Here is a 21,448-nt window from a genome sequence, read left to right on the forward strand (position 1 = left end):
AACTCTTGGTGGCGCTCTGGGGAGCATTGCCAAGAACCAAACGAGGGTTAGTTGTGTGGGAGGTAAGCATCTTACCTACTGTAATATTGCTCTGAATGATAAGGGGATCTGTTTTCCAGAAACTACAAGGTATTCAAACTTAGAGGCAGCTACCTTATTGGACGAGAGAGGAAGGGATTTGCTTTGCAGGTAGCTGACCCTGGTTTGATCCCCAACACAGCCAAGGACAGACTGAGTATCATAGATTATGTTCCAACTCCCCAGGTTTCCCCCCCCTTCCCAAATTTCTCAAAGGTTTATATTAGACAAAGTTTTAATTATTACTGAGGAACAAAACTGTCTAACACTTCTCAAGGGCTTGGAGAAAGCACAGTGGAGAGACTGGCTTCTATTCTAGGTAATGGGAATAGCGCAGAGGGTTGTAACAACCTTGTGGGCCTTGGATCTCAAGGGCCATCTAGCAGCCAGGAAGGGTCCCCCAGCTTCATGTGTTCGGGTCTCATTTTTAGGTTTCTACTCTTCCTCCAGATGATTGCTGTATATTGTGCCTCGTTAGCAGGGCAGAAGAGGAGCAGCCACTCATAGCTATCAAGAGCCCTGAATCAAGATGCCCGATGATAATGATGCTAATGATGATGATGACAGTGATTTGGCTTTTGAGGCACACCCGATGGAGCTCCGAGCTATTCCTGCTCTGTGTTTAGGAATGACTCTTTTCTTTTCAGGCTACACCCAGTGGTGTTCAGGGCTTACTCCTGAGTCTGCACTCAGGGATCAGTCCTGGTGGACTCGGGGAACCATGTGGGGTGTGCTAGGGACTGAACCCCGGCTGGCCAGGTGCAAGGCAAGTGCCTATTGTTCTATTCTTCAGGCCCCTCAGGAGTGACTCTTGGTGGTGTTTTGGGGAACACAGGTGGTGATTCAAACCAGGGTGGTAGTAGTCATGAGGGGTGTGTGCAAGGCAAGCAGTTTAATCCCTATACTATCTCTCCAGCCAGGTAACCTGATTGTAAAGCCCAGACCTGCACTGGCACATCATCACATTCACCACATTCTCCTGTGGGTTACCACATATACTGAGGTGGAGAGATAGTACAAGGGGTATGGAGTTTCCCTTTGCACAACCAACCTTGCTTTGATCCCCAGCACCCTATATGGTCTCCTGAGCTCTGCTAGGAATAATCCCTGAGCACTGCCAGATGTGACCCCCCTCCCCCCACCTACACCCCCACAAGTCACAGACAGGTACAGCCTGGATTCTGGTTTCAAAAACTATACACGGTTATATTATGCTCCTGTTTTTTTTGGGGCCACTAGAGGGGCAGATCTGTGTTGCCTGAAGATGCTCCCACTTAATTATATATGGCTCTCTCCTAAGACAAGATTGGAGGGCCAGGGCTGGAGATAGTACAGCGGGTAGGGTGTTTACCTTGCACGTGGCCAACCCGGGTTCCATTCCCAGCATCCCATATGGTCCCCTGAGCACCGCCAGGAGTAATTCCTGAGTGCAAAGCCAGGAGTAACCCCTGCGCATCGCCAGGTGTGACCCAAAAAACAGAAGGAAAAAAAAAAAAAAGATTGGAGGGCCAAGGGTAGGGGAATAGAGTTGTCACTGACGTCCTCTATGGAATTAACCTTTGGGTCTGGTATGCTGCTGGATCAGCCTGTATCCAGGGAAGCTGGGAGACTTTGGTCTCGTAGGCGTTTATTTTTATTATTTTTATTTTTGGCTCAGGCCTCACTGAGCAAGGGTTCTGCGCTCAGGGATCACTTCTGGCGGGGCTCAGGGGACTATACGGGGTGCTGGAGATTGGATCCGAGTCGATCACCTGCAAGTAAAGCGCACTACCCCGCTATACTATCTCTCTGGCCCTAATAGGCATTTATTGAGCCCTGTTAGGCACCAGGTTAACACACGATTTCCTCATCCTTTATTTATTTATTTAGGGCGGGGGGGATGGAAGCGGGCGGCGGATGGCACCCCCAGAGATGCTCAAGGGATATTTTGGCTGTGTTCAGGAGTGACCCCTGGCAGTGCTCAGGGAACCCTACACGGTGTCAGCATTTTAACCTGGGTTGCGCCGCGGCGGCCGCAAGCAAGGCGGGTGCCTCGACCACCCGCGCCATCTCTCCGCCCCTCACCCTATTTTACAGAGAAAGCAGCCCTCCCGTACCACACTCGGGCCCCGCGTCCCAGGCAGCGTTCCTGCAGGGCAGCTCCAGTAGCAGCAAGGCGCCGCCGGCCGCCCGGGACCCGGTGGAAGGCCGTTCCCCCACCCGCAGAGCGCGCGGCTCCCCAGCACCCGCGCCAAGAGGATGCTCCAGAGATGCTCTCCCACCCCTGCCACGCTCGGGCGCCACGCCAGCGCGCAAAGGCGCCGGGCAGCGCCTACGCAGCGACGCCGCGGCTCCTGCCACTGCTGCTGCGCGCCGAACGCCCAGAGGGCCGCGGCCGCGCCCGGCAGCCGCGCGGGGGTCCGCACCGCCGGGGCCACCGCCCCCGCCCGCCCCCGCACGCACGCGCGCCGCCCGCCCCCGCTCCCGCGCAGTGAGGCCCCGCCCCGCGCCGCCTGGTCCCGCCCCCGAGCCGCGAGGCCCCGCCCCCGAGCAGCGAGGCCCCGCCTCCGAGCCGCGAGGCCCCGCCCCCGGATTGGCCGCCCGAGCCACCGTCCGCGCAGCCCCGCCCCGCACGGCCAGGCGAAGCGGAGCCGGGGCCGTGCGGAGTGTGAGCTTGTGTGTGTGTGTGCGTGTGTGTGTGCGTGTGCGCGCGCGTGTGTGTGTGTATGTGTTCGCGGGGCGCCTTCTCAGCCCCGGGAAGATGGTGGCGGCGGCGGCGGCGACCGAGGCGAGGCTGAGGAGGAGGAGGAGGAGGAGGACAGAGGCGACGACAGCGCCCGCGGGCACGGACGGCGGGCGCCGCGGGGACTGGGACGCGCCCGGGGCGGGGAGGCCGGGGCTGGGGGCCGGGCTGCGCCTCCTGCTCCCGTCGCCGCCGCCGCCGCCGCTGCTGCTGCTGCTGCCGCTGCTGCTGCCGCTGCCTTGGGCGGCCGAGGCCGCGGCGGCCGCGGCGATCGTGTCGGGCTCCGCCGCAGCCGAGGCCAAGGAATGTGACCGGCCCTGTGTCAACGGCGGCCGCTGCAACCCTGGCACCGGCCAGTGCGTCTGCCCCGCCGGCTGGGTGGGCGAGCAATGCCAGCACTGCGGGGGCCGATTCAGGTGAGTGCGGGCCGGAGGCTGGTGGCGGTGGGTGGAGGGTCGGGCCCGCGGGAGGCCACCTGGAACGCTCGACACTGCTCCAGGCCGAGGCGGAGGCCGGACAGCAGGTGGGGAGGCTGGGGCTGGGGCACAGCGTTGGGGGACCCTGAGTTTCCGGGGAGACGATGGGCTCTGGCCGGCGGTGGGTGGGTGGGGAGGTCTTTCTGTACTGGAATATGAGAAGGCGCGGGGGGCCGGCGGGGGGCTCCGTGGGAGGAGAGCTCAGCGTTCCAGTGAGTCTCCGAGGCGGTTACTCAGAAACTCGGCCTCAGCCGGAGGAAAGATGGAAAAGGTGAGCCAGCCCGTCCTACTTAAACACTGCCTCGAGCAGACCCTTGTGCCCCGGCGCCCGCTGAGTTCTCCGGCTATTTGGGGATGGGAAGAAACAGGTCCCTGGGGGAGATTTGCTGGGTGCAGGTTGGGGGGCCAGGGGAGTTGTGAGAGAGGAGCTGCGAGAGCCGTGGTGGGTGGCTGCAGATGATGGAGGCGACCGGCCCTGGAGGTGCAGCGTGTGTGTGTGTGTGTGTGTGTGTGTGTGTGTGTGTGTGTGTGTGTGTGTATGTGTGTATGTTGCGGGGCAGGGGTGTCTGTTGTAGAGAGGGTATGGCAGGAGGGATCTGCGTGCCCCGGTTTCCCTCCTAGCTGGACAGTATGGGATTCTGAGTCTGCCTGTTCGGGGCAGTGCCTCTTGGAGCCATCATTCATTCATTAATTAGTAGCTATCTGTTTATTTGCCTCTGCCACTTGTGCAAGGATTTCTGGAAAATACACCCAAACAGGTGAACCAGACTTTGGCCTATTCCACGGGGAGCTTGGAATATAGCAAGAGAAAGATATTGCGCACAAAAATAACTGTAGTAAGAGCTGCAGAACGCTTGGTGTTTTGAGCAGGTGTTGGGTGAACACTTTGCATGGCAGGTGTGAGGAGGGGGAGAGAATAGGAGGAAGACGGCAGCCCATCCTCCTGTGGGAGGACTGGGATAACGTGTCAAGAAAAAAAGAAGTGAAAGACGCAAGCTAGATAATTTCACGTAACGATGGTTAAATGCTGTCAAGAGCAGAAAACAGGATGGTCTGATAAAAACCTGTAGCCAGTGGTGAACTTTTGGGGGAACCTCTCATTTTGAGTGACATTTGACCTGAGGCCCGGAGAAGGCAGTGAGAATCTTTGGAATGCAGGGAGAATTGAGGGGAGGGGAAGAAGGGGTGACATTGGATTTGAGCATTGGAGGCCAAGGAGTATTTGGAAATGGGGAAGTGAAAAAACAGATGGAAGGAAGGATGCAAACAAAACTGGAGGCCCAGTATTCTGGTGGCAGGCCAGATAAAAGAGTTAAGAGAGCGAAATTTGGAACAGTAGAATTGTAGACTCAACCTGATGGCACGGCTTCTGGGGAACCAAGAGGATGAGGAGAGAGACTCTTGATTTCGTGGATGGAGAAATTAGCTGATTGCACGACCAATGTGCTGCGGGGCCAGCCATGCATCTTAGGGTGTCAGTGCGGTTTATGAACCGCATTTATTCACTCATTTGTTGAGGGCTACTGTGTGATGATAGGTCTTGTTGTTCAGCATTTATGAGCCTTATGTTTTGAGTGGAGAATAAGAAATTTAGGGGGCCGGAGCGATGCTGCAGCCCTTGCCCGGGGAGCAGCCAACCTGGGTTTGATCTTCAGCATCACATATAGTCCCTTGAGCACTGCCAGGAGTGATCCCTGAGTGCAGAGCCAGGAGTAAACCTGAGCATCTCAAACCAAAAAAAAAAAAAAAATCTAGTAAGCAGCTTCTTTTTTTAAGAAGTTAAAGCGTGTTTTATTTGGAAGTTTTGAGGTTTGGGAGGAGGGGAAGACACACGTGCACGCGCGCGGGCACACACACACACTCACACACATATACGTACACACACAGATAGAGAGAGACAGAGTGAATGCAAGAGGGAACATGGACTACTCCAGAGTGGAGAGGGAGCCCCAGTACATATCCTAACATTAGAGAAAAGTATAAAAGTACACATCTCGAGAGGGGAGATGCGGGCAACATGTGCTCGGGCACCAAGTAGTTTCTTATGATAAAACTATAAAGGTTTGGCCGTGAAGGCAGATGAAAAGTCAAGTGTGACTTTACTGGGAACAGGCAAATTAGTGACCGAATGAATAATGACTTACGAGCAGGAAACTGAGGGGGGAGATGGCATGGCCCTGGTGATGGGTGGGGTACTCGGGACTGGCCTAGGCAGAGGGTTGGGGAGGGAGGGGATTATGATAGACTGGAGAGAAGATCAGTGGCTAGGGAGAGAGCACGTGAGCACGGGGCCCTTTGGATTGGTTGGGAATTTTGACCCATGAACAGTGGAATGGTATCATTCCCTCCCATTCTCGTGATTGTATAAACTTGTAGGTGGGAAGCCTGAGCAGGTATGGCCTTGGCATTGAGGCTAGAACATTTAGAATGTGAGGCACTTCCTAAGCAGGTAAATGGTTGGGTCAGCTGAAATTGCGGGGTGCTGGAAGGAAAAGAGGTTTTTGTTTTCCCTAGTTTGTTTTGCTTTTGGGCCACACCTGGTGATGCTCAGTGCTTATTCCTGACTATCCTCAGGGATCAGTTTGGGCGGGGCTCAGGGACCATATAGGGTGCTGGGGATCAAACCTGGGTCAGCTGTGTGCAAGGCAAGTGCCCTACCTGCTGTACTCTCTGGCCCTAGGACAGGTCTTTCTTTGCTCTTGGGTTTGCTTTTGGCCAGAGAGAAGGGGATGATGATGAGGGGAGGAAAAACTAGCTCTTGTCTTGGGAACAGTGATTGCTGATACCTTTAATAGATCCCAAAACATAGGGATGTGCATACCTGTACTAGGCTTGGTGTTTGCACGTGTGAAACTGGGTGCTCTCAGGGGATCCACCCGGCAGGACAGGTTGATGGTTGGAGTCACGGGCAAGTGAGGGAGAGTGGGTCTGTGGGTCTGCACAGACAGCCTCGTGGGCTGGAGAAGAGCCCCTTGGTAGAGGAACGGGAGCGCTGATGGTGGCTCCCTCGCTGCTTCATGTGAGTGAAATTTCTTCTGGTTCTTGGGAACTGCTGCCTTGGAGCCAGTTCTAGCCGGTCTTTTCTGTGGTTCTGCTAGTTCCGTCATATTTGGTAATCTCTGGAATACCCTTTTGTCTGTTTGTTTTGGGGTCAGACCCAGTGGTGCTTAGGGTTATTCCCAGCATGCTGCTCGGAGGTTGCCCTGACCGTGCTGTTGCCACTCAGATCTGAGCCTCCTGCATGCAACGCAGGTACTCTAGCCTTCTCGGCTGACTCTCGGCCCTGGAATTTACATATTTTGAAGTGAAATGAGATTGAAATTTAGGTCTCTGGCCTGGAGGGGAGGGAGATAGGTAACATACCTAGAGGCACATGGCCCTGAGTTGTATCCCCCCCACTACCTCACTGCCTAACCATCACTGGGTGTTGCCATGGTGACCCCTGAGCCTCTCTGGGACTCTATGCCACATGGGGTCTAGAATCTCTGGGAGGGGTCCTGTCTCCATGCCTAGCACCTCTGATCCCTTATTATAAAGACATTTGTATATCAAGGATCATCATCATCGTCTTCTCCTCCACCTCTTCCTCCCCCTCCTCCTTCTCGGGGGCCACACCTGGCGATGCTCAGGTCTTCTTACTCCTGACTCTGCACTCGGGAATTACTTCTGGTGGTGCCAGGGAACTTTATGAGATGCAGTGCCTTCCCCACTGTTCCCTCTTTCTTGCCCCAAGATTGAGGATTTCTTTTTTTTTTTTTGGGGGGGGAGCGTGGGGAGGCATACCTAGCATTGCTTGGGAGCTGTTTCCTGCTTGGTTCTGGGGGTCACACTCAGCAGTTCTAGGAAACCAGGTAGTGCCAGGGATGGAACCTGGGGCTCCTGCATACAGTGTGTGTGCACCAGCCCTTGGAGCACCTCCCCAGCCAGTTAAAAGACCTCCATCCCCACCCCTCCTTTAAATTTTTGTTTTAATTTTGTTTTTTGGGTCACACAGGGGTTACTCCTGGCTCTACACTCAGGAATTACCCCTGGCGGTGCTCAGGAGACCATATGGGATGCTGGGAATTGAACCCAGGTTGGCTGTGTGCAAGTCAAACACCCTATCCGCTGTGCTATTGCTCCAGCCCACCCCACCCCCCCTTTTTAAGGAAAAGACAAAGATGAGTTTTAATAGTGTATGTCCTTTTTTGTTTGTTTGTGGGCCATACCTGGCACTGCTCAGGGGTTCCTTCTGGCTCTACAGTCAGAAATTATTTCTAGTAGCACGCAGGACCATGTAGGATGCTGGGGATTGAACCCAAGTTGGCCACATACAAGGCAAATGCCCAAGTATATGTCTTGGTTGAACTTCTAAACCTCTGTGTTGTTAAACTAAAAGACAAAAAAGTGAGTACCGTTTGGTTTGGAATGATAGCAAGTTGCTGTGTTCCATAAATCCTATGTTTGTAATTGTTGTTATAAAGTCATAGTTGAAAGGAATGTAGAAAACTAAGAATTAGAGTTAGATTTTAGATTTAGCTAAAGTTATCAGTGAATCCACACCCCGTGCCAGCAGCCTGGTCAAGCATTTTCATCTACATCGTGTCAATTAATCTTGAGGAAAACTTTGAGGATGCATCATAAAATTTGGATTATTGTGTGGTTGTGGTTAGAAAAATCACTTAATTTTTTTCCCAAATGAAAGATACTATAAAAATGATTCACTGCAGAAAATAGTTAATGATGTCAGCTTAATAATGATAACTGTAGAGTGATGCTTTCTAATGCTGTACCACCACTTCCATTCACTTTTATTTGAATTGTGAATTTTTTTTTTCTACTTGGGAAATTTTTCTTTGGAGGTTAAATATGCGCTATCAAGTTAGAGAATAAAGATATGAAATCAATTGTTGAAATTAATTTGCATTAAATTATTTGAACTTCTAACTATATAGAACCTTTAGAAGATTAGATTAGCATAATTTGATGGTCACAGTGTGGCTAGGAGAATAGGACAGGTCCTCCTTGCTATCATAGTCACTGTCACAGTACCTGCCACCAATCTTTTAGCATTTCTTCATTTTCCCCAGGTTTTGTGTCCAGAAGCTAATTGTTAGAGGGAAGATGGTCCCATTTTACTGATGGGTAAACTGAAGCCCAGGAGATTATTTGGGTAACTTGCCTGAGCTCAGACAAGTTGCAGAAAAATTGAGATTTGAGCTCAGTCTTCGTCTCATTCTGCTAACCGGTGCTTCCCATTTGGTGTCTTTGTCCTCAGGCTCTCAATGAATCCAGTCGCCCTGGAGAAACATTCTTTGCAAGTGCTATCCTCACTGCAGTAAACACTTTGAGAAACATTGGAGGGAAATAGATTTGTTATAATAAGCTGGCGTGGGAAAAAAAAATATCCGTGGGCGGAAAGGGAGCTCAGTGTTGAGTCTCGGCTTCACATGCCGGAGGCCTGAGTTCGATTCCTGGCACACCACAGTCCCCTGAGCACAGGGCTGGGAGTAGCCTCTGAAGCCGCCGGGTGTGGCCAAAAACAAACCAAAAAACCCTCCAAAATCTTAGTCACTGTCTGATTGCTGGTCTGAGGACATAAATACCTCTTTCTAACTAGAGAAAGGAAAATTCTGAATAGAATTTAAAAAAGGGAAGAGTTAAGGTTTTTTTTTTTTTTTTTTAAGTTATAGAGGTTCAAGGTATTATGAACCCAGAGTCCTGATTTTGTGTTCATGAAGACAATTTAGACGTGTTTATTTACCCCAGTAGAGTATCAGCTCAAAGAGGACTGGTATATTTTGTGTGTGTGTCTGTGTGTGTCTGTGTGTGTGTCTGTGTGTGTGTGTATGTGCGCTGGGAATTGATCCTAAGGCCTCATACTTGCAAGTCTTCTAGAATAGAACCTGGGACAGAGTGCATAATAATTATCTATTAAATGAAGAAATGCCATTCTGCATTTTATTTTATTTTATTTTTTTGCTTTTTGGGTCACACCCAGCGATGCTCAGGGGCTACTCCTGGCTTTGCACTCAGGAATTACTTCTGGCAGTGCTTGGGGGACCATATGGGATGCCGGGGATCGAACCCGGGTCGGCCGCGTGCAAGGCAAACGCCCTACCCGCTGTGCTATCGCTCCGGCCCCTGCATTTTATTTTTATGACATAAAAAATGATCTCATCTATATCTAAATGACTGCCTGTACCTGCCTTTTGTCCTTGTGTTTCTCTTGAACTCCCGGTTTTATCTCCTTTGCCGGGCATCTTTATTGGAGTGTTACACTGTTATCTTAGAATCAAGTCATGTCTAAGACCTACTGGTCTTCACAGCCTCTTTGAAAAAGAGCCCTCCTTTGTACTCTTATTTCAGTGGCAAATCCGGATTGGTGTGCAAATTTATCTGCAAGATTTGATTTGCAAATCTTAATTTTGTTTGCAAATTTGATTTAGGCAATCAAAGATCAAGACTTAGGAGTAGTCCTTGACTCCTTCTGTTCCTCTTTTCTATGGTCCTTCTGTAAGTGTGACCCGTCCCCTCTTCCTGGTGCCCTTGGCCCTTTGCTTTGTCTGGCCTGCCTATCTTGCACCCTCTCTGGGCTCAGCCACCCTTCCATTTTACCCTTTCTCATGCAAGTTATCACACAGCTCTCCTGAAAATCCTGAAAACCTATCATTGGGTTGCTCAGAACCTTTTTTTTTTTCTAAACTCCTCTTATTACCTGTAAGATGACTCTCAGCAAAAGGCCCCATTTCTTTACACACATCTCTTTTTGCCCAACCAAATCCTTCTCCTACCTGTTTGCTGGATTCAGTCTTTTCCTTCTCCCTGCTCTGAATCCTTTTCCTTGCCACTTTAACCTAGGTTTTACCCTCAGGCCCATCTTCATTCCTTAAGATCTCCAAGAGCCAATTCTTCCAAATCAGACTTGTTCATCTCCTTTTGAGATGAGTCATCAACCCATTCAGTTCACAGATAACTCCCTAATGTCACTAGCAAAGTTAGAGATTGAGCCCTGCCTGAAGAGAGAAGGATAGATAAGGAGTCCGTGGGCTCAGAGTTTTGAAGGGAACACGGTCCTGTGCACAGGCCATTAGAATTTTTCGATACAAATGCAGGTGATGTGGTGGTAAATGAACATGTAATGTTGGGCTGAAACGTGGTAGAATTCTTCTTTGGGGGAGATCTGTGGAAAGGCATTGCCCGGAGGAAAACACTGGGCCGACCCGAGAGGTTAGCGCGAACAAACCATCTCTGGGGAGAAGGGCTTCCTTCCCAAAGCAGCTGAAAGCTTGAGCCAAGCCACAGAGTCCTGGAAGATCACGCATGTCAGACCCTTCAGGGCATTGTAGCAGGGATGACACACTGGATGACATAGCCCAGCAGAAATTTACACTCTCAGTTCGGGCTGTTAGGAGACTAAAATCAAAGTGTTGGCAGGGCCATGCTCTCAGAATTGCTCTGTCTTGTGATTTTTCTCTTGCCTTCTGGAATTGCCTGCAGTACCTGACTTGTGAATGCACCGTCTTAGTCAGTCTCACATGGCACTTTTCCTGGGTGTCTCTTGTTTCTCTTCCCCTATAAGAAAGACACCCCTCAGTGTATGAGGCTGACCTCTGGTTAACTTGGTTTCGGCTACTCTGTTTTCCCCAAAAGGTTGCATTCGTTGGTGGCCAGGGAGTAGGATTTCAGCACATCTCTTTTGGGTCACAGTTCGACCCACAATTTATGCAGTAATTTGTGAGTGAGGCCTAAATCCGTATGAGTCTGGAGGAAGATGATGGTGCTCCCTCTTCCCAGTAACTAGTTTTCTTCTGCTGGGGCTTGTGAAGGAGAAGCCTTGTCAGCTTTTGTTCCGAAGCCTGAAGGTTTGCCGAGGGGTACACTGCTCTCGGGATCCAAGCCTGCCCCGGGTCAGAGTTGCTTCTCCCCAGAGGGAGTTGGCTGGGAGCGCCAGTGCTGTCAGCTCTCTGAGGATCAGGACCCAGCCTGGCCTGAAGCTAGACTCGGTTTTGGAGGTGCTGCAGTTCATATTTTTCCTAAGCCAGTTCTTTCCAGGTTGTGTTTCCGGTTCCTTACAATGTAGAACAATTCCTAACACACAGAGCGAGGTCAGGCCAGATTGTGATTGTCTTTATCACCTTGTCTATCATTATCTCTGTCTCTTCCACCTGGTGGTGCTGGGGGCCTTATCTCAGCCCTCTGAATTGATAATGTGGCCGGCATACTTGGTGGTTTCCTACCTCCTCTCCCTGTGCACTAATCTTGATGGGCGTGATCTGAGCCAGCTGCCTCAGGCGGTCTTCCAGCTGCTTTCTGGATCCCTGCTTAAGTGACTGCCAGTTTCCGGTGGGGGTGGAGGCTGCTCGCACCCTTCAGCCCAGTTCACCTGGGAGGGCTCCTCAGTTGTCACTTTCTCCGGTTTCTGGGTGGGTGGGTGTTGTGGAGGTGCCCCCGTGGTACCTAGGAGGTCTCTCCCTGTGGGCAGGCGGCTCCGTGGCGGGCTGAAGGCTGGTGCCCTGTGCTGTTGGGGATCCTCCGGGCCACCTCTGCGGTGCTCTGGGGCCTCCAGAGTTGCACCTGCCAGTGCTCCGGGGACCAGGTGCTGCTGAGGATCCAGCTAGGGGTGGCCCCAAGCCAGGCATGTGTCCGCACCGCAGTATTGTCTGTTCAGTCCCCTAATTGCGATTTTCTTGGTACATTGGATTGGATTTCTGTCAGAATTCTTTTAATGACAGAACTTGATTCCGACAGAGATTAAGAGGAAATAAAGAGGGGAGACCAGAGAGAGATAGATTGGGAGTGAGGCACTTGCCGTGCAAGTAGCCAGCCCCGGTTCTATATCTGGCACCACAGATGGTTTGCTGAGCGTCACCTGGGGTGATCCACTGGGCACAGAGTTAGAAGTAAGCCCTGAGCACTGCCAGATATGGCCAGAACCCAATACATCTGGGGGCGGGGGGTGGAGGGTCATGTGACTCACATGGTATAAAGGACTATAAAGAACTGATTCCTCGCTCTGCAAGCCCTCCTTCTCCTCACTGTCTCCCCTGGTAGCCGTAGTGACCCTTAAAGTCATTGAGCATTGCCAGGAGTGTGGGCCTGAGCATTGCCAAGGGTAGCTCCCCAAATGATAAAAATAAATTAATAATCAACAGAAAAGAAAAGACAAATTAATGGTTTCTTGTGACAGAAAAGCAAAGTGCTGGGGCCGGACTGATAGCACAGCGGGTAGGCCATTTGCCTTGCACACGGCCGACCCGGGTTCCATCCCCTGCATCCTGTACCTGAGCACCGTCAGGAGTAATTCCTGAGTGCAGAGCCAGGGGTAGCTGCTGAGCATCACTGGTGTGACCCAAAACAAAACAAACAAAAAAGTAAATTGTTTTTGGCTGACTTTGTGAGTGGCTGGACCAGGAGATTGTTGATCTCCCTCTCTCTCTCTCCCCCTCTCTCCTCCCCTCTCTCCATCTCTTTCCTTCTCCTTGGGAGTCACTCCCAGTGATTGTCAGGGACCCAGCCCGAGCCTCCTGTGTGCAAAGCAGAGCCTCTATCCCTTTGGACCATCTGCGCAGCCTCTGTGTTCTGCTTTCTGTTGGCCTGACTCTCAGGCAGTTTGTTCAGGCCTGATTTCCTGAAACTAAACCAGCCTAGCCTAGCATCCTCCTCTGACTCGTTCCATCAGCTTGTAGCTGGTGATGGGTTTACTGCGCACTCACCACGGCTGGGGTCACAGGAGTGTCCTGGACCGTCAGGCGTGAGTTGGGTAGGGGGACAGGATAGAAGTGGAGTGGGTGCCATGAAATAAAAGAGGATATGAGGAAATGGAAACATATCCCTTGCTCATGGATAGGGAGAATCAACATTGTCAAAATGGCAATACTCCCCAAAGCATTATACAGATTTAATGCGATCCCTATAAGGATACCCATGACATTCTTCAAAGAAATGGATCAAGCAATCCTGAAATTTGTATGGAACAATAAACGCCCACGGATAGCTAAAACAATTCTTGGGGAAAAGATGATGGGAGGCATTACCCTCCCCAACCTTAAACTTCACTACAAAGCGGTAACAATTAAAACAGCATGGTACTGGAACAAAGGCAGAGCCGCAGACCAATGAAACAGAGCGGAATATCCCTACACACAACCACAAATGTATGATCATCTAATCTTTGATAAGGGGGAAAAAATGTGAGGTGGAGCAAGGAAAGTCTCTTCAACAAATGGTGCTGGCATAACTGGACAACCACATGCAAAAGAATGGACTTAGACCTTGACCTGACACCATACACAAAAATCAGATCAAAATGGATTAAAGACCTCAATATTAGACCACAATCCATAAGGTACTTCAAAGACAAGGTCGGCAAAACCCTTCACGATATTGAAGCTAAAGGTATCTTCAAAGATGACACAGAACTAAGCAATCAAGTAGAAACAGAGATAAACAAATGGGACTATATTAAACTAAAAAGCTTCTGCACCGCAAAAGACACAGTGACCAGAATTCAAAGGCAATCTACAGAATGGGAAAGGATATTCACCCAATACCCATTTGATAAAGGGTTGATATCAAGGGTATATAAAGCACTGGTTGAACTCTACAAGAAGAAAACATCCAACCCCATCAGAAAATGGGCCGAAGAAATGAACAGAAACTTTTCCAAGGAAGAGATACGAATGGCCAAAAGGCACATGAAAAAATGCTCTGCATCACTAATCATCAGGGAGATGCAAATCAAAACAACCATGAGATACCACCTCACACCACAGAGAATGGCACACATACAAAAGAACAAAAGCAACCGCTGTTGGAGAGGATGTGGGGAGAAGGGGGCCCTTCTACACAAGAACAGAAATGTGTGAATCTGTAACTGTACCCTCACTGTGACTCACTAATTAAAAAATAAATTAAAAAAAAAAAAGAAGTGGAGTGGGTGCTTAGCTCCTTTAGGTGGTCTGGATTGAGAAGGGCAGGAGCAAGGAGAGGAGAAAGAAAAACACACTTGAAGGTGATCAGAAATGAGGGTCAGTGCTGGGCTGATGAGCCCTGACCTCCCTTTGTGCGCCTGGAAGACCTGCCTTTCGGTGACTACTAGGTAAGTGTGGAAAATTGGGCACGTCTGGGCCAGGAATGCAGGGCCTGCAGCTGATGAGGACTGGGCTCAGCAAGGAGTTGTGAGGGCTCTGTAATGTGAGGTGCTCCTTGCTGGCTCTCGAGGTGATTGCTGTGAGGATTCTGTTGAGGGCTGGTCCAGAAAAGCCATGTCACTGAACAGCAGTCCTGCCTCTCCTGCTTTTGTGCTGGGGGGAATAGAATTATGGGAGGAAGAAACAAAATATGGGCTTTTGTTTTGTGGAATCTGATCATGTTGGGTGAAAACTAGGTAAAGGACCGAGTTTGACATAGACTCAGAGGTAACTCAGAGGTAGAGTTCTGGCCTGGCGCATGCGAGACCCCCGGGACCATCCCTGCTCGACTTGAACTGGGACTCTGACATGCAGAGACCCTGCCCCTGCCCGGCGAACCTTCTCCCGGCCCCATCTGTGGAGTTTTAGCTCCTTAAGTTTTCTGTTGTGTTTTTGTTGTTGGGGTGTTGGGGTGGTGGTGGGGGTGTGTTCACATTCTTATTGTCTAGTTTTTGGTTTTGTTTTGTTTTGTGTTTGGGCCTTCCCCGTGGTGATACTCCTGGTTGTTCCTGGCTCTGCACTCAGGAATTACTCCTGGCTTGGGGGCCCACATGGGATGCTGGGATCCACCCCAGGTTGGCGGGATGCCAGGAGAGCAGCCTACCCGCTGTGCTAGCTCTCCAGCCCCCATTCCTGTTGTCTTGTTGGGTCGAGTCCTTGGAGTAGTCACAAGCTTCACTGTGGCCTGGCACCAGGGTTTGTAGCAGGCGAGGCCGGGACCCTGTCCCACAGGTGCGGTGCTGGGCATCAGACCAACGGCCTCATGTGTGCAACGCAGGTGCTCTTCCCTGAGCCACGCCCTTGGGTCCCAACTACTGTATTTTCCAAGTTGTATTTTGAGTGAACTTCAGTTCTAGCTATTTATTTCTGTGCTCACCCTTCTAGACTATTCTTTCACTTGTAGAAGTTAATTTTGTTCATGATTGAAAAGCCTGTTCCTTAGATTTGACTTTAACAGTGTTGTTACTAAGTTGAATGAGTTTTCTAATTAACTTCTCTGGGTGCTTCTTGCATTCTAAAGAGTAGTTTCTGATCCACTTATTGATAGGCCTGCGGCGTTAAGGGCTGGAATTGTGGCAGATGCACTTAAGAGATATGAGAGCCACCAACTGTTGATTCTGTTTCCTGCGTGTTTTGATTCACAGGTTCTTTCACAGCAACAGTTTCGGGGGACCAGAGAGAGATAGCTCAGTGGGCCTGAGCATGTGATTTACCTGTAGGAAACCTGAACCCTGGCACACCGAGGACCGCCAGGAGCAATTGCTGAGCACTGTTCAAGGAGTAGTGTCTGAGCACTGCTATGTGGCCAAAACTACCTCCATCTACCTCCCCCCCACTGAAAAAAAGTCTTATGTTCTTTTTTTTTTAGGAATTACAACAAAGCTGAGTGCTGGGCATGTGGCTCATGTGGTAGAATGTGTGTCCTGCATGTGGAGGACATTTAGTACCATCCCTGATTCCTCGGGGTGTGGCCCTGATGGCCACCAGTGGCTCCCCAGTGGCTCCCGGGCTCCAGAGCACTGCCAGGGAGTTGTCTGCCAAAAATACAAAATAAATGAAAAAGAAACCTGTTGAGCAGTGTATTCTGTTCTTGATTTTAAATAGGGTGGGAGGTAATTTATTAAAAATAACATACAGGGGCTGGAGCGATAGCACAGCGGGTAGGGCGTTTGCCTTGCACGCGGCCGACCCGGGTTCGATCCCCGGCATCCCATATGGTCCCCCAAGCACTGCCAGGAGTAATTCCTGAGTGCAAAGCCAGGAGTAACCCCTGAGCATCGCTGGGTGTGACCCAAAAAGCAAAAAAAAAAAAAAAAACCATACATTTTAAATATAATTATATTTACAATAAAAAGAAAAACCTGATCTTTTCCCTGTTTCACAGGGTATGTGCTATAAATGTAGATGCTTAATGTTTGGTATTCATGCATTTGTGCTTAAAGTTGTTTCTTAGAATTAACTTTTTTAAGTGATGAAATTATAGCAGTTGTCAGCTGTTTGTGCAGATTTTTATATGTGGAGGACGTTTTTTCAAAATTGAATAAAAAGGCCAAACTGGCTAATTTATTTATTTATTTATTTATTTATTACTATACCTGGCCATGCTTAGGACTTAGACCTGCTGGGCTCAGGAGGACTATATATGGGGTGCCAGGGATTGAACCTGGGTTGGCCTTATCTGCTGTACTATTGCTCTGGCCCCTGAACTGGCAATTATTGTCAGTAAGTATTGGTGTCAGTAAATTAAAAAGCAAGGTAGTTTTTATTAAAACTTGGAAAGGATGAGAGAGAAGATAAAGAACTTTGTGTTCAGGGGCTGGAGCGATAGCACAGTGGGTAGGGCGTTTGCCTTACATGCAGCCAACCCAGATTTGAATCCCAGTATCCCATATGGTCCCCTGAGCACTGCCAGGGGTAATTCCTGAGTGCAGAGCCAGGAGTAACCCCTGAGCATCGCTGGGTGTGACCCAAAAAGCAAAAAAAAAAAAAAAAAAAAAAAGAAGTATGTGTTCAAGAGAGAACAGAGGCTTCTTCATCAACAAGCAAAGAAACATAGAATCAAGTGTGGGAGATACAGAGGATCTCGGTGAATTTCAAAGTTATAAAGTTATTTATGATTGAGTTTCAGGCGGACAGTGGTTTAACACCTCCCCTCTACCCCAGTGTCCTCCTGTCCCCTAGCCTGCCTTGGTGGTCGGGGCTCTAAAGTGGAAACTTCTCTCCACAAGTGCCCTGTCCAAGGCTTCCAAGCCCTGTCCCCAGCAAACTTCCCACTGGAGGTCAGTTCTGCACATCGTTTCTATGGACTCTGAGCATTGGTTACCCCCCTACTGTGCTGCTTTATATCTGCATATGAGAGTCATCATTCTGTGTCTGTCTCTCTCTTTTTGACTAACTTCACTCAGCATCGTGATACTCTCCAGATCCATCCCCTTAGTAACAAACTGCATGATTTCATCTTTTCTTCAAAAAAAAAAAAGAAAATTAAAACAAAAAATTTTGGGGGGGTTTTGAGTCACTCCATCAATGCTCAGGGGTTACTCCTACCTCTGTGCTCAGGAAATTACTCCTGGCGGTTCTCAGGGAACCAGATGGGATCCTGGGGATGGAACCCAGGTTGACTCCTTGCAAGGCAATCGCTCCAGCCCTGACTTCATCTTTACTTTCAGCTGAGTAATGTTCCATGGTGTACTGCAGGTTTCTTTATTCAGTCATCTGTTTTGGGGTACTTGAGTTGTTTTCAGATTTTAGCTGTGAATAGTGCTACGGTAAACATAGGAGTGCAGATGTCATTTCTACATTGGAACATACCTTAGGGTATGTTCCACGGAGTGGAAATGCTGACTCCCGTGAAAATTGATTCCTAATTTTTTGAGGAATGTCCATCTTGTCTTCCAAAAAAGCTGGATCAGTTGACATTCTCACAGAGAATGAGGGTCCCTTTCCCCCGCTACATCTTCCCAACACTGGTTGCTGTTGTTCTTTTTGATCTGTGCCAGTCTGTCTGGAGTGAGGTGATATCGCATTGTAGTTTTGATTTGCATCTCCTTAATGATTAGTGATGCAAAGCATTTTTTTCATGTGCTTTTTTTTTTTTTTTTTTTTTGCTTTATGGGTCACACCCAGCGATGCTCAGGGGTTACTCCTGGCTCTGCACTCAGGAATTACTCCTGGCAGTGCTTGGGGGACCATATGGGATGCCGGGGATCGAACCCGGGTCGGCCGCGTGCAAGGCAAACGCCCTACCCGCTGTGCTATCGCTCCGGCCCCTCATGTGCCTTTTGACCATTTGTATTTCTTCTCTGAGAAAGTTTCCCTTTACCTCTTCTCCCCGTTTTTTGATGGTGTTGGATGATTTTTTGGGGGGGGTCACACCCGCTGATGCTTAGGGGTTACTCCTGGCTCAGCACTCAGAAATCACTCTTGGTGGTGTTTGGGGGACCATATGGGATGCCAGGGATCAAACCCGGTTGGCAACATGCAAGGCAAGCATCTTACCCGCGGTACTATTGCTCTGGTCCAGGTTGGATTTTTTTTTTTTTTTTTTTATGAAGTTCCACTGATGCTTTATATGACTTGGATATTAACCCTTTATTCTGTGGCTGGTGGGATAGTTACTCCCAATATGTGGGTGTCTGTATTCTGGTCATTGTTTCCTTTGAGTTGCAGGAGCTTCTTAAAGTAGTCTCATTTGTAATTCTTTGTTTCCACTTGCTTGTCCAAAGGTGTTACATCTTTATTTATTTATTTATTTATTTATTTATTTATTTATTTATTTTTTTAATAAGAATTTTATTTTATTGAATCACCATGTGGAAAATTACAATGCTTTCAGGCTTAAGTCTCAGTTATACAATGCTGAAACAACCAGTGCCCATATCCCACCATCAAAAAAAAAAAAAAAAAACCCAAAAAACCCCCAATAGTACATCTCCCATCCTGCACCCTCCCCCCCTTGTAACTGATAAGTTTCACTTTACTTTCTGTTTACTTTGGTTACATTCAATATTTCAACACAAACCTCACTATTATTGTTAGGAGTACCCCACTAGAGTCAGACCTGTTTTGAAGAGAGATGAGGCAGCGGCCACGCGGTTTTGGATTTCTGTACTTTAACAACTAAGTCCAGGGAGATTTCTTCCAGATATTGGATCATTGCAAGCTTGTAAACCCCATCAGTGGTCGTCATAATATGGCGGTCACCACGCCCTTCACCCCCGGAAAGGAAGAGGCCAGAGACAGAAATACCTTTCCCCTCCTGGGCGGGCATGGGGCCGCGGCTTAGTTCTCAGGCTGGAGACATTCTGCGAGGAGCTGCCCACGCCGAAAGTAGTTTAGCTGGGTCTGGATTCACGCTTGTGCAGCTGCGGAGAGGCCGCACACACGTGCGGCCCCCCGGGATCACATCTCAGCGGCAGCAAAGGTGTTACATCTTTAAAGGTGCCTCTAGCTTCAGTGTCATGGAGAGTTCTGCCTATATTTCTCTCTGTGTATTTTATGGATTCAGGTCTGATATCAAGATCTTTAATCCATTTTGATTTGACTTTTGTGCATGGTGTTAGAAAGGGGTCTGAAGTTAATATTTTTCTTTTGTATGTGACCAACCAGTTTTCCTAAAACCACTTGTTTAAGAGGCTTTCCTTGCCCTTGCTCCATCTAATATATTCTTTTGCTCTTTTATCAGAGATTAGCTGTCCATATATCTGAGGACCTATCTTTGGATTTTCATTTCTATTCCATGGATCCAAGGTTATGTCCTTGTTCCACTACTATTCTGTTTTTTTTTTTTTTTTTTTTGCTTTTGGGTCACACCTGGCGATGCACAAGGGTTACTCCTGGCTTTGCATTCAAGAATTGCTCAGGGGACCATATGGGATGCTGGGGATCGAACCCGGGTCAGCCGCATGCAAAGCAAACACTCTACCCGCTGTGCTATCGCTCCAGCCCCACTATTCTGTTTTAATTACTACTGTTCTGTAGTACAATTTGAAGTTGGGGAAAGTGATGCCTTCTATCGTCTTTTTTTCCCAGGATTGTTTAGACTCTTTTGGGGGTTTTATTGTTCCATATGAATTTCTGGAGTGTTTGATTTATTTTTTGAATTATGTCATGGGTATCCTTATGGGGACTGCATTAAATCTGTATAATTCTTTGGGGAGTATTGCATTATGACGATGTTAATTCTCCCAATCCAGTAACAGGGAATGTGTTTCCATTTCTTCATGTCCTCTTTTATTTCTTTTAGTGTCATTTTGTAGTTTTCTTTGTATAGTTATTTCACTTCTTTTGTCAAGCTGATTCCTAGGTATTTGATTTTTTCAGGCACAATTGTGAACAGGTTATTATTTTAAAATTCTCCTATTTCTTTATTTACATGCATATAGAAGAGGCAGGAATTTTTACATGTTAATTTTGTAGCCTGGTACTTTACATGCCTATTACTTCAAAGAGCTCTTTTGGAGAGTCTTTAGGGTTTTCTAGGTGTAGTATCATGTTATCTGCAAAAAGTGAAAGCTTAAACTTTTCATTTTCTATCTGTGTGCCTTTGATAATTTTTTTCTTGCCTAGTTGCTATGTTAAATAGCTGTGGTGAGAGTAGGCAACCTTGTCTTGTGCCTGATCTTAGAGGGAAGGCTTTCAGTTTTTCACCATGGAGTTTAATGTTTCTGAGGGCTTGTAGTAAATGGCCTTGACTGTCTTGAGGAAAGTTCCTTCAACTTCCATTTTGTTGAAAGGATTTTTTTTTTTTAAACCATGAGTGGTTACTGGGCCTGTCAAATGCTTTCTCTCTATATATTGATATGACCATATGATTTTTACTTTTCCTGGTATTGATAATGGTGTATCACATTGGTTAACTTGCATTATTTTAAATCATTCTTGCATCCACAGGATGAGTCTCACTTGTATGATCTTTTGAATTGTTGGGTTCAGTTTGCTAGTGTCTTGTTGAGGATATTTGCATCTATATTTATTAGGGCTATCTAACCAGATAATCATGCGGCAAGTGTGCAAAATTAGATTATTTTATGCCCCCCATAATTTCTACTTAAATATTATGTTCTCTCTTCATAGATGTTTTTATTGTCTTTTAATAATAACAATACTTAGATCATTGATTGAGAACCTCTGACAAACTCTGAACTAGAAACTGCTAGCTTTAATATTATTATTATTATGATTATTTTGTTTTGGTTTTGGAGCACACATGCTGGTGCTCGGAGGTGACTTCTGGCTCTGTACTTCTGTACTCAGGAATCACTCTTGGTGGGCTTGGGGACCCAGATGGGATGCTGGAGATCAACCCTGGGTCAGCTGCTTGCAAGACAAGTGCCCTACTCACTGTACCATCTCTCTGGCCCCAAAACTGCTAGCTTTAAAGGCTGTTATATATGTATGTTTGGTGATTGTCAGTCTCTGGACTAACTTTAACTTACTTTTTTGGGAAAAGATTCTTTCATAGGTTTATGAAATTTTTCAAGTCTGTAGCAGGGATAGAG

General features: G+C 48.3%; 1 protein-coding gene across 4 annotated transcripts in view; it reads left to right on the forward strand.

Moving 5' to 3' along the window:
* The first annotated feature begins 2,679 nt into the window (after positions 1-2,679).
* The window catches only part of ATRN (attractin), a 156,063-nt gene continuing 137,294 nt past the window's right edge, over positions 2,680-21,448 (forward strand). For all 4 annotated transcript variants that reach the window (XM_055133653.1, XM_055133655.1, XM_004610993.3 and 1 more), the window contains exon 1: positions 2,680-3,216. In XM_055133653.1, the coding sequence (XP_054989628.1) occupies positions 2,819-3,216 (398 nt within the window). In that variant the 5' untranslated portion in view covers positions 2,680-2,818. The remainder of the gene's footprint in view (positions 3,217-21,448) is intronic.

This window comes from Sorex araneus, chromosome 3, assembly GCF_027595985.1.
Source record: "Sorex araneus isolate mSorAra2 chromosome 3, mSorAra2.pri, whole genome shotgun sequence".
NCBI classification, from domain to species: domain Eukaryota; kingdom Metazoa; phylum Chordata; class Mammalia; order Eulipotyphla; family Soricidae; genus Sorex; species Sorex araneus.